Genomic DNA, 13,546 nt, shown 5'->3' with positions numbered 1-13,546 from the left:
GCAGAGTTAAAATTGAACTTGTTTATGTTGATTTAGACTTGAATCCTACCTCAAATTAAATTCTAATTATAACAAAACACTCAATAATACTCACTATAAATGAGGTTAGCTGCTCTAGTACATCATCTAATTAGTAAGTTAACATGATTAAATGAATAATCACTGTCGAACAACGGGTGATTTAGAGGAAAAGAGAGAAAAAATAAAAGAAATAATATAATTGCCCTTCTGATGAGAATTGGGTTTCCACAACACATTGTTGTTTAAGTGGGGCATTAATGGGCATCTTTCCCTTCTCTCTTACATTAAGAGTGCTTGCTATTTGCCCAACACGAGGGAAATTAAAATATTAAAATGGTTAGGTTGACCTCCGTCCATTTAAAAAGAAATAAATTTTAAATTATTATGCGCTAAGGTTGTCATGTGTTACACACACTCATTATTCTTTTATTTTCTATTGGGTTGTTAAACTTAGAATTCTTGGGATGGCAATTATTTTCAGCATCTATTAACTTCGTTTATAGCGTGTTATTCTTTTGTCTAAATTTATTACTAAAACCTAACTACCGGGGGTCGAGTCTTGTTTTTTGTCCCTAAGCACAAAGTGAATACAGAGAAAAGAAATAATATATAATAAAAATAGTATACAACACAATGTTTGAAATGAGGACATAATTAGAGAAAGCGGAAAAACCTGTCAATAAAGAATTTCCATAAATTTTATTTGTCTTTAATTTTACATTATCGACTCATCATGTTAGAAACAAGCACTATATGAGACTGTAACTCCCCACTACAAAAACCTCACCGGTCTCGAAGGATTTCCCATGGCCCCCTGCAAACATATCTCCTTAATGGAGACGAAGTAACATATCTTTCATATGGGCTGAGTCCAGCGCACAGCTCCTTCAAAAAAAATGTCTGGATGATCAACAAAAAAATGGCGCGCCCATACTTTGTTCTTTACATTAAATTCAGAAACCAAACAATTCAGTTTTGGTACCCCATTAGGTCTCTCGCTTGAGTGTGGGCCTCTGTCGAGTCTTGTTAAATTGTACATCCCCGCTAAGAACTGAACTGATAAACCTCTCTGCTTCCTCTGTAGTAATTTCACCCACAAAGGCTGCAAACTTCCCCTTCCGAGGTTTGTAGGCAACCAAAAGCTTTTCTATGGATTTGAATCCAGATTTGTCGAATGAGTTCAAAAAAGATAGCTGCTTGGTGGCGTCCAAAAGAGCATAGGAAATAGTATCCCTAGAGACGGAGGCTGCATTCTGTCGCCTCGACAGTGATTTCTGAGAGACCTAAAAACACAAATCATGCAGCAAATGAAAAACTTGGACTTAGTAGTTCAGCATTCAAAATGTAGCCTGACAATGACATCGATAATTTCAATCAAAAAAACATACTCTAAATAAGAGGCAAACACATATCTTTTTCCATAATTCGCTGTAATTATCATAAATTGTCTATTTAATCAATTAAAGAAACCGCTGATAACACCACATTCTCATATCAGATACTTGATCCGCTCATGGGAGAATCAAGAGATGATATTATAAGACCCAATGTAAAGTCGCTTCAACAAAATATGATGTTGTCGTAACTATATTGGCAGAAATTGATAAAATGTACCAACAGGCCTATGGCCTAGCGGTATCAGCCACTTACTTCCCAAAGGAAGGTCAATGATTCACGTCTCAGAAGAGACTGTGTGTGTGTGTGAGTACCAACTAGGAATTTTTTTTTTTTTTTTTTTTTTGATAAGATGTAGTATCTAACTTTTCACAGAATTCTCTTTATAATTTACAATCACCTGTCACACAATGGCAAGGAAGAATACATAGATACAAGGAGGTCAATATTACTGATGATTTCATTTTTTGTTTTCAGTTTTTCCTTATTTTAGAAACAAATGATTGAAAAACTAGAGCTGACTGATTCTCCCATTACCAATTCTGAATCATACTAACCAAGTTAAATCTTAACATTTAGGCTAAGAAAATATAAAGAAATATATACTCATTAGAAATTTCAAAGTAATGCAATTTCCAATTTCCAGAAAATCCACTAAATGTTCATATTTGACAGTTAATTTGCTATAAATTACAATCAACAAAAGCAAAGGTTGATCTCAATTAATATTTCTCACTAAGTTATCAGATAAATCAAAATTTAAAAAGATTTAAATTACCGATGATAGAATGTTTTCTAAACAAAAGCAAAGGTTGATCTCAATTACTATTTCTCACTAAGTTATCAGATAAATCAAAATTTAAAAAGATTTTACTTACCGATGATAGAATGCTTCCTAAACTGTCTCTTGCTCTGGATGACCTGAAAACACCAATAATGCAAACCGGAGTTGTCTCTCCACAAAGAACATCAAAATTAGACCCACTAAGCGGAGGTATCTTTTTGTCCACTGATTCAGCCTGCATTTTCTTAGCATGACCAGAAGCTGCCCTGTTCTTTTTCTCAAAACCATCAAGCAAGACACTAAAGTCATGGACTGCAGATTTCAAATCTTTCGTGGAAACTCCTGACCTCAATACATGGCTCTCTCCATTTGATAGCCAACCAACTATAGCTGGAAGCGCGTCAACGCCTAGCCTTCTCACCGCTGAATCAGAAACATCACGGACCTATGTAATGTCAAATTAGTGACATATTTGAAATGAACAGAGAAAACAACAAAACTTAAGACGCATCTAATTCATTTCACAATGAGGGACTTAAGATGTCAAATCAATTATCACAATGAAATCAGATTATATCGATCGTAACAATTAATATTCTTTTCAACAACGATTGGGCAAGCACATTGCCTGGACATTTCAAGTTACCAAAAGCATTCTGTTAACAGAAAAGAAAATATATATAGATATATGATGGAGACCACAGTTTTACCTCTGCATCGTAGAAGATAAAGCGCTTGTGATACAAGCCACTAAGAACACGCCAGATAACAGGGGTATCTTTCTTTGTAGTGAGAAGCATCACTTTAGGCAATGTGTCCACAGTACCACCAGAGAAATCGAAATGACTCAAGTCAACTCGCTTAGAAAACCTCGGCAAATGGTCTTGACAAAATGATCTTAAACTTCTCACAGCCAAATCACCACTATACTCTACCAAGGAACCACTTTCACTTGCTCTGTATGAATAAACAAACACTCTAGGTGCTTTACGAGGAATTATGCCAAGGTCTTTACAGAAAGTCATTTCAGTTTCACAATTTATGCTTCCAGCCTGTCAGAAAATAAATGATATAAGCATATGTTATAATCAGCACATATCCAACAGTAAGGGCACCTAAAATACACTAATACCTTTAATGCTCCTTGCAGTGAGCTGGCAACCTCTTCTACAATAGATTCATAATATTGGGTCCCCTTCAATGTTGGCGTATAGGATAATAAAAGCCAAGCGATCCCTTTATCAGCAACTTCCTTCCTATACAATTGTGCATTAACGGCATGGAGGCTCTTAGGAGAACTTCTAGACCCAGACTGAGACTTGGTCGAACTACTGAAACCATTGAACTTGCTCCCACCTCTCATATCACCCCCAAAGAAATTGGAAAAAATGTCATCTAAACCAAAACCAAATGAACTCTGGCCACCAGGGTTGCCAAAGGAAAACGAAAATGATTTTGAACTTCCATCCCCACCCATATTTTGCCATTCACTTGGCCTGCTGAAAGTAGACCCACTGTGTCCTGGCCCACCACTTGTGAAGTGGGCATATCCCCCTTGATCCCCAGGATTGCCAGTACCAAACCCAGGACTGGCCTTCTCATCCCCATATAGATCATAATTTTTTCTCTTCTCTTCATCAGATAATATATCATAAGCTGAGAACAGGTAAAAAAGAGTAACAATCAACATTTACAGCAAGAAGATATTAAATTTCTGTTACAAAAAATACAAAGAGCCATAATATTGCTTATCTAATCTTCACCATACTATTAGCAAAGTTCCGCATCCTCAAAGATACAACTCAAAAATAGGATAATAGAATATTTTAACAACTCACGTAAAAACACATGTTCAAACGCTAATGGAAGAATGACAATATGATAACTAGGATACACAATCCAACATTCAAAAATTTTAGATGCTGCAGACAGATTACTATATAACATTAAAGAAGAACCAAAAAACAAAAGGAAAATGCTCAGAAAGTAAAAGAAGCATTTAGTTCATCATACCATTATTAATCTCCGCAAACTTCTCTTGAGCACCCTTATTTTTGTTCTTGTCAGGATGATATTTGAGAGAGAGCCTGCAAAAGAGAATGGATAGAGCATGAGTTTTATCCATGAGTTATAGGTAAACATGTATGTTGAGAAACTAAAGCGCTGCCTTAATAGCATTTTGAATTTCAGACATTCAAGGCTAAGACTCTCAAAATAATGCATCAGATTGGTCATCAACTCCCGCCTATAGTTTTAAAATTCTAAAAATACTATTTTCTAATCATTAAACAACTATTTCAACATTAAAAGTCTAAAATCAATATTCAGAACAAATTTGGTCTATATAGTCAAACTTTTGCTTTAAATTTTCAAACCAAATCAATTAACAGTCACTAAATCATAAATTCCCACCCCAATAAAACCTAGGATTGCTTCCATGATTGTACTAGCCACCACGCCCCTCATCATCAACTCTTAAGAGTTGCCAATCTTAGGCCATGCTTAGCCACCATGTGGATAATGGGAAATGGAGTAGAACATTTAGCCCCTACAATTTTCAACCAAGGCCAGATTACAAATTTGAATAATTCCTGCCATTATGCAGAATAAATTCAACATAAAATATTATTTTTGTTTAACCTATGTGGGTCAAGGAAGTTGGTGACCTGATGACAAGGAGCTGTGCCCAAATTGTTACGCCTTTTGTGCAGGTCAGAACTTATCCAACAAGGAATTTCACTACCTTAGGACTGTTATAGTCATAGCCATTATGTAGAATATCGACAACAATATTAGTTTTGTTCAACCTTTGGGCATCCATATTTCTTTGGCCACCTCATTTATGTATATATATATTTTTAATTTTCCCATTACAATTCAGAGCCAAAAGTAAAATAAATAAGCATTTAAAGAAATCGATGTTCTTAGTTTATCACCTCAAAAGTATGTATAAAAGGAAGAGGGTCAAACAAGGTTAAAGACTAAAAAATATATAAAATGTGAAGATAAACATACTTGTGGAACGCTTTCTGAATTTCACGTTGGCTTGCATTCCGATCAACTCCAAGAACCTGATAAAATGGATGTTTTATGAGAAAGTTAAGGAAAAGATAAGTGCTAACAATAAGAATAAAACTAATTGAATACTAAATTTAACCATGAAAATTATTTAAAACGTGCAACAATTGACACAAATGAAAGCCGAAGCCCAAGATCAAATGAAGGATGCATCCTTAAGGATTTCAGTTTATTCCATAAATAATGAATTCCTAACTATCTACTATAAACTTTCTACTAGACATTTAATTCATATTATGAGATGAAAAGTCCAATTCTCAATCTATGATTTTCAAGGGGATGAAATCAAACATCACACGAAGGGGCTATTTACAAATAAACATCCTAACAAAGTTTACCCTTCTTTCTATATCATTGAACAAGAAAAGAATGCGAACATCTCAGTGGAGTCTTCAGCAACTTGTCCAATTTGTCTCAGGTTCTGCACAAACACAATTTTAGTATTCCCAATAATCTAGTACTCCAATTATATTTATAATCACATAACTTGTGCTTATTGAACCATATCTTACTAGCATTGTTTATAAATATGTCCTACACTGACTAGCGGAATTTCAAACTACACTCTACAGCTTCATTAAGTTGAAATTTGTGTTTTATCCAAACACTCCAAAGAAAAACTTATCATCCACCACCCATCTAACCCCCAGACACCACCACCTCCACCTCCACCTCCAATCTCTCAACCCCCAACTTAAAAAATAAACAAATAAAAATAGAATGAATACTACATACAATTCACAACAGAAATCAATTATTCAGTCTAAATTGCACAATGAATTGCCATCAATCACTATACAACCATACCCTCTAAATATAAAACAGCAATTATCCATTCCTTACAATAAATAAATAAATAAAGAGCACTAACAATTAATTGGAATTGTAATCAAATACTAATTGAAGCCAAACTCAGGCAATATATGTGTGCATGTATATATATAGAGAGAGAGAGAGACAGAGATTTACCTTGTAAGGATCGAGGGTTTTGGCGTGGATGGTAAATAAATAGAGCGATGCGACGAGGAAGAAGAACAATGTCCTACGGGTGTTCATACTCGGATTCGCAACGCTGATTGAAATGCTTCGGTGTTAGTGAATTCTTGATGGAACGAATTGCAAATCTGGAATATGTAGAAGGAAGAGAACGATTCAAAGGCAAAGCAATGGGAAGTTGTGATAATAGAGATTTGGCGGTGTGTGAACGATGTTTCTACCATCTTCTGGAAACTTGAAGGCTTTTAAACCCATAACGTCCCAAGCCACCAAAATATTTTATGAAAATTATAGACTGAAATTTGCTTGCGTGTTGAACTTTGATTCGTCAAGACTCGTCACGGAGAAATATAGTCCGGGACTTGGATGGTCTTCGTTAATCACAATGAACTTTGATTCGTCAAGACTCGTCACGGAGAAATATAGTCCGGGACTTGCATGCTCTTCGTCAATCACAATCTGACATTAAAATAATTTACTTGCACATTGGATTTTGATTGGTCAAGGTAATATGGTAATAAATTTCGTATTTTTGGTTATTCACTCTTGGTCTTGGGGCCATTTTTTTTTCATGGAATAATCCGAATTAAATTAGTTTACCGAATATTAATGGTTCAAAATTATTTAAGAAGTAATTTGCTTGCATTTTTGAGTTTTGACCGTTTAGATAATGTAATACTTTCTTCCTATACAAGATTAATGTAATAATTTCGTCAACACCTAAACAATTTGTTTTGTGTGTCGAGTTTTGATTAACCAAAGTCGTGTAATAATTTCTCTCAATTTAAAGCAATTAATTTATCTATCGAGTTTTGATTGGTCAAGAATATGTAATATTATGGCCCATGTCATGAAAAAATGTCTTACTCTTTAGGGTAAAGTATAAAGACACCCGAGATTTGGGGTAAGGCCATTCAAAGGAAAGTTTCTTATTTTTTGACGGTCACATCCCTTGTGAGATTTTTTAATCCAAACATAACCTTAAAATATATAAAAAGTCCACTTTATCCTTTATTATTTTATTTATTTTAATTATAAAATATCAAAATACTTAAATGACCAAATTACCCTTTTCATATATATATATATATACACACACAAACAACCACAGTAACCACCACCCCCAACCTCGACCTTGCCGGAGCTCTGCCACCGCCACCTCTGTACTTGCTAAACCCAAATGGAATTTATTCGAACCCAGCAAAACCCAACACAACCACCATCACTTCTGTACTTGCTAAACACAACTCACACCATCATCACAAACCCAAACCGAGCAAATGAACAAAAAACAAACCCTTCCCAAACCCACCACCAAACCTGCAACAAACCTCAAACCACCCTGCCAGCAAACCACCACCACACCTGAACCACTATCACGGACGACGACCTCAAACACAACACCAACAGATCCACTGCTTTGAGCTCCAATCAACCATCATTTCCAATTGAAACGTCCCTTCTCTTTCCATTTCTCTCGCCGTAGTTGCGGCCACCGCTTCAAGTCGATGAACCCTTGTCTTCACCGACACGAAATTTCATACGGCGACTTCGATCCGATGATGTTCCATGGCGGCATGTGTCGTCACCACCACCACCACCATGATGAAAGGTTCAAGCACCACGAGGTGGCGGCGGCGGAATCCGTCTGTCCCGACATTGATTCCTGTACCCCCACTCCTTCTATTGCCATCCATCTACGTCCTGCTCTCGTGCCTTTTTCCTCCTGTTGCCTTTTTCTTCAATGTATATGCAAAGAGAAAAGAGAGAAAAGGGGAGAGGGGTTTTTAGCTTTTTACACAGGCGGGTTGGGTTTGGGTTTGGGTTCGGGTTAGGGTTTAATTTAAGGGTATTTAAGTCAATTAAAATGGTAATTTTATATGAAAGGGTAATAAGGTTAATTCATCACCTTCAGGGTCTTTTTGTCCATTTTTCAAATTTAAAAGGGTGTCATTGTCCAAAAATAGGCAAACTTTCCTCTGCATGTGTTTTTACCCAAACCTCAGGGGGTGTTTTTATACTTTACCCTTCCTTATATAATTATAGTTTTTTTTTTTTTTTTGGTATATAATTATAGGTTGACATTACTACCCCTATATCTCATATTAATAATCTTATCATTTGTTTTTCTTCATTTTAAATGTCCCAAATTAGTTGTCTCATTTGAAACATCCATCTTAATTTTTTCTTTTTTGATGTCTCAAATTAGTTGTTCAATTTAAAATTTTAAAACAAAATAAATGTAATATTTTCATCCTCTTTAAATTTTCAAAAATCTTGTAATTAAGTAATAAGCATATTTAAATTTAAAATTAGAGTGATTACAATACCTTTTTTTTTCTTCTTTTCTTTCTTTTTGTTGTTTCATGCCCATGGCTAAAAATAAAAATAAAAACAACTTTTTGGAGTAAAACCTCGTGTTCGATTTACAATACAAAGTGAAAAGGTGTGGTTGAATTGTGGCGAGCTAAATAAGAGGCTGTTTTAAAAGAGATACTGTTTGGGGCAGGCTCCATGATATATATAAAAAATAAAAAAATAAAAATAAAATACTCGCTCCATCCGTGGCAATTCTACTAAAACTTGTCCATTGAAAATAACGAAAGCCCTTAATTTTATGCACTAACATATTCTATTTCTCAAAAATCTGTTTTATTTTGTTCACCAGGCATATTTCTGGTTCCATTTCAACTATAAAGAGAAGTTGCTCAAGAAGTTCATTCACAAATTCTGCTTCTCCCAAACAGATGGGCAAACAATTGCACATATTGGATTCCTCAAATAATAATAAATTCAAGCCTCAAACATCTGGAACATTCAACTGGTTACAAGTGTTTTAGATAGCAGATTAAGCTTTGAACAATGGCAGTCATGCAGTGGAATGAGTTGCGCTATCTACTTGAGAAACCCTATGTGAGAAAATTATTCTTACCGAGCTTCACATGGAGAAGTGGATAAAGCTGCAAAAAGTTCATGATTGATACATTCCACCAAGAATATTAAGCTAACCACAAGAATTTGTGATAATACATGTCCTCAACAAAATAGGCTACCCAATTGTCAATGTAACACCTCCATTGAACTGTCACAGTTAAATTGCTTTTATAACCAGTGCTACAATATCCTATCAATTTATAATATAACCTTAAAAGAGTAACTTACAATCATGTTGGAAAGATAAGCATGAATGTGAACAAACTAAACAAATTGATCTCAGGCTTCCCCGATCAACATGTAGAAAACAGGAGAGAGTACACTGAATAAGTAATTGACACCACGGCAAAGTTTGCCTTTATTCAACCCAAGGATGCTTGAAGTTGAAATCATATCCTCCTTTAAATTTACTCGTAGGCACTCAAATTAGATCATACTCAATAGCCCAAAAAAGAAAGTAAATGAATAACTGATCGCCTACTAAACATTCTACGACAAGGAAACACTCATTTAATAAAAACTGCAACTACATTGCAATCAGGAAGGAGAATAGCATGTTACCTTGTTAGAGTAACTATGAAGAAATAGTGTTCTTCGATAGCTTTAGACCAGTATTCATCATATGGAGGCATTATAAATTGTCAGACATACAAATACCATAGTGCAGACGTATTTCAATCTTTTCATAAGAAATAGATTGTTGTCAGAAGGAAAGGAGCAAAGGATTTATTCAGAATTTAGATCTTTATATTATTGCATAGTGATAAGTAACAGTATAATATAATAAAATGTAAACTAAATTATGTAAGTTGCAAAATGTATATTACAAATCAATTTATTATTAGAATGATTACACACATGTATGCATAATGAAATAAAGATTGAAGCCTCAGATGGTCAATCTGACATCAAATAAGTAATTCAGTCGGTAATTCCAACTTAAATAGATAATAATCCTCATTGGCTTCAAAGAAACAAGTGAATCAAAGAAAACACCACCAAAAAAAAATTAAATAACCTACACTTAAAATCCGATACTCGAATGATAACCCTATAAACAAACTCAACAATTGAACACAGCAGAAAATATAGAAGTACCTACTACAAATAAACAGACAAACAAGTTTAATAAACATGTGCGAAATAAACAAATACTTGAGTTTATACAGTCCCAGACACAATTGAGCCTACAAATTTTATAACAGAATACATGCCATGTCAGAGATATAGGGAAAATAAGGCAATAAGAGCAATAGTAAAGAAGATTATTGGTAAGGGTATGATTTTTTATATGTTTTTTTATTTTTCCCCCTAATTATTTTACCCAATTGTTGCCGAAGTTTTCCGTCATTGGTTACTGGTCAAAAGCTGCTCACAGAATGGGAAGATAAAGCCCATACAGCTCAATTTCAAGCATTGGAGAGGACTGACTTGCAGGAGTAAGGAAGGGGTGGAGCAGGCAAGTCCCGCTAGGAGCTGACCAGAGGTCTAGTTCATTTATAACACTTGTGAAGAAAACAAATGCCTAAGAAACAAAATAACATAGAAATCATATCTTTGGATAAAAGAAGATTTTGGCTCATAATGGACAATAGGCATGAACCATAGAAAACAGATCAGCCCAAAACACCCAACAGAAGCCGAGGACAATATAGGCAACAGGAAAAGAGGAAATCAACAAGCACTTGATCACCTGGCAAAGTTGCTTTTCTTAATCATATACCATTACTATCACAATATAACTATTTCTATTATTATACAAATTTTCCTATCTCACCGGATTTTCTTCAATTCTCAATTTTCTTTCCTCCATCAAGGGTTTATGTTATATGATGGTGTTGGTATTAATACAAGTTAATTAACAAAAAAAAATACGCAGATCTGCAAAAGGGGAATAATAGATGGCAATAAAATGATTTTTTATTTTTATTTTATGTTAATCCAGTTAAATTTTGAACCAAATTAAAGCAAAATTAAAAATAGAATCATGAACATGCTACACAAGATTGCGAAAAAAAGTAGGTTCCAATCAGTGAACACGAGACTTCCTGATTTGAGTTAGAGTGAATATAGAATCCCCTATCAGAGTAACTATGACAACGGCTTCATCTGGATGTTACTCCATGGCACATTACATATGTTCATCATTTAGGGGGACCAGGAAAGATTAAGAAAAAAAACACCAAGAAAAGGAGAAGAGAAAAGGCCAATATAAAATCTATAGTTCCAAGAAAAGAATCACCAAACAAAAAAAAGGGTTCAATAACAATATATAAATATATATTCAATTTGATATTCAAACAAAATAAGGCAAAAGATGAATGCATACATGAACAAAAACCATCGGAAACATGATTTAATACTTTAAAACAGTGCGTAGGGTTATGGTCTGCACAATGGAATGGCCGGGCGGCTGCCTGGAACTAGGGTTTGAGCTTTGAAGCGGACTAAACAAATTGATCTCAGGCTTCCCCGATCAACATGTAGAAAACAGGAGAGAGTACACTGAATAAGTAATTGACACCACGGCAAAGTTTGCCTTTATTCAACCCAAGGATGCTTGAAGTTGAAATCATATCCTCCTTTAAATTTACTCGTAGGCACTCAAATTAGATCATACTCAATAGCCCAAAAAAGAAAGTAAATGAATAACTGATCGCCTACTAAACATTCTACGACAAGGAAACACTCATTTAATAAAAACTGCAACTACATTGCAATCAGGAAGGAGAATAGCATGTTACCTTGTTAGAGTAACTATGAAGAAATAGTGTTCTTCGATAGCTTTAGACCAGTATTCATCATATGGAGGCATTATAAATTGTCAGACATACAAATACCATAGTGCAGACGTATTTCAATCTTTTCATAAGAAATAGATTGTTGTCAGAAGGAAAGGAGCAAAGGATTTATTCAGAATTTAGATCTTTATATTATTGCATAGTGATAAGTAACAGTATAATATAATAAAATGTAAACTAAATTATGTAAGTTGCAAAATGTATATTACAAATCAATTTATTATTAGAATGATTACACACATGTATGCATAATGAAATAAAGATTGAAGCCTCAGATAGTCAATCTGACATCAAATAAGTAATTCAGTCGGTAATTCCAACTTAAATAGATAATAATCCTCATTGGCTTCACATCTTCAACTAATATTAACCTTTGTTACTTAAAAAAACAAGTGAATCAAAGAAAACACCACCAAAAAAAATTAAATAACCTACACTTAAAATCCGATACTCGAATGATAACCCTATAAACAAACTCAACAATTGAACACAGCAGAAAATATGGAAGTACCTACTACAAATAAACAGACAAACAAGTTTAATAAACATGTGCGAAATAAACAAATACTTGAGTTTATACAGTCCCAGACACAATTGAGCCTACAAATTTTATAACAGAATACATGCCATGTCAGAGATATAGGGAAAATAAGGCAATAAGAGCAATAGTAAAGAAGATTATTGGTAAGGGTATGATTTTTTATATGTTTTTTATTTTTCCCCCTAATTATTTTACCCAATTGTTGAAGTTTCAATTAAAAATAAACAAATAACTAACACTTGTGAAGAAAACAAATGCCTAAGAAACAAAATAACATAGAAATCATATCTTTGGATAAAAGAAGATTTTGGCTCATAATGGACAATAGGCATGAACCATAGAAAACAGATCAGCCCAAAACACCCAACAGAAGCCGAGGACAATATAGGCAACAGGAAAAGAGGAAATCAACAAGCACTTGATCACCTGGCAAAGTTGCCTTTCTTAATCATATACCATTACTATCACAATATAACTATTTCTATTATTATACAAATTTTCCTATCTCACCGGATTTTCTTCAATTCTCAATTTTCTTTCTTCCATCAAGGGTTTATGTTTTGTTCAATACGAATGCATATGATGGTGTTGGTCAGATCCGCAAAAGGGGAATAATAGAGGGCAATAAAATGATTTTTTATTTTTATTTTATGTTAATCCAGTTAAATTTTGAACCAAATTAAAGCAAGAATTAAAAATAGAATCATGAACATGCTACACAAGATTGCGAAAAAAAGTAGGTTCCAATCAGTGAACACGAGACTTCCTGATTTGAGTTAGAGTGAATATAGAATCCCCTATCAGAGTAACTATGACAACGGCTTCATCTGGATGTTACTCCATGGCACATTACATATGTTCATCATTTAGGGGGACCAGGAAAGATTAAGAAAAAAAACACCAAGAAAAGGAGAAGAGAAAAGGCCAATATAAAATCTATAGTTCCAAGAAAAGAATCACCAAACAAAAAAAAGGGTTCAATAACAATATATAAAT

The 13,546-nt window shown here is 34.2% G+C and overlaps 1 protein-coding gene and 2 non-coding genes across 3 annotated transcripts; all 3 read right to left on the bottom strand.

Annotated features, from left to right (window-relative positions):
• Positions 1 to 675: 675 nt before the first annotated feature.
• Positions 676 to 6,549, bottom strand: LOC132313325 (dnaJ protein ERDJ3A). The gene is made up of 7 exons (XM_059812039.1): positions 6,248 to 6,549; positions 5,216 to 5,271; positions 4,214 to 4,287; positions 3,333 to 3,856; positions 2,911 to 3,252; positions 2,295 to 2,645; positions 676 to 1,304 (listed from the first exon to the last, which is right to left on the bottom strand). The coding sequence occupies exons 1-7, from the start codon at positions 6,332 to 6,334 to the stop codon at positions 1,008 to 1,010; spliced, it is 1,731 nt and encodes a 576-aa protein (XP_059668022.1). The 5' UTR covers positions 6,335 to 6,549; the 3' UTR covers positions 676 to 1,007.
• A 3,540-nt stretch (positions 6,550 to 10,089) lies between these two features.
• LOC132315513 (small nucleolar RNA snoR77Y) lies at positions 10,090 to 10,175 on the bottom strand. The gene has a single exon (XR_009483700.1). It is a non-coding gene; the product is annotated as a small nucleolar RNA snoR77Y (small nucleolar RNA).
• Positions 10,176 to 12,272: 2,097 nt separating this feature from the next.
• Positions 12,273 to 12,358, bottom strand: LOC132315512 (small nucleolar RNA snoR77Y). The gene has a single exon (XR_009483699.1). It is a non-coding gene; the product is annotated as a small nucleolar RNA snoR77Y (small nucleolar RNA).
• Between the last annotated feature and the right edge of the window lie 1,188 nt (positions 12,359 to 13,546).

The sequence above is a fragment of the Cornus florida genome, unplaced genomic scaffold (genome assembly GCF_030987335.1).
Source record: "Cornus florida cultivar Cherokee Brave unplaced genomic scaffold, ASM3098733v1 CherokeeBrave_3.0.0_Hap2_Chr06, whole genome shotgun sequence".
In the NCBI taxonomy this organism is placed as follows: domain Eukaryota; kingdom Viridiplantae; phylum Streptophyta; class Magnoliopsida; order Cornales; family Cornaceae; genus Cornus; species Cornus florida.
This window is presented reverse-complemented; position numbering and strand designations above follow the sequence as displayed.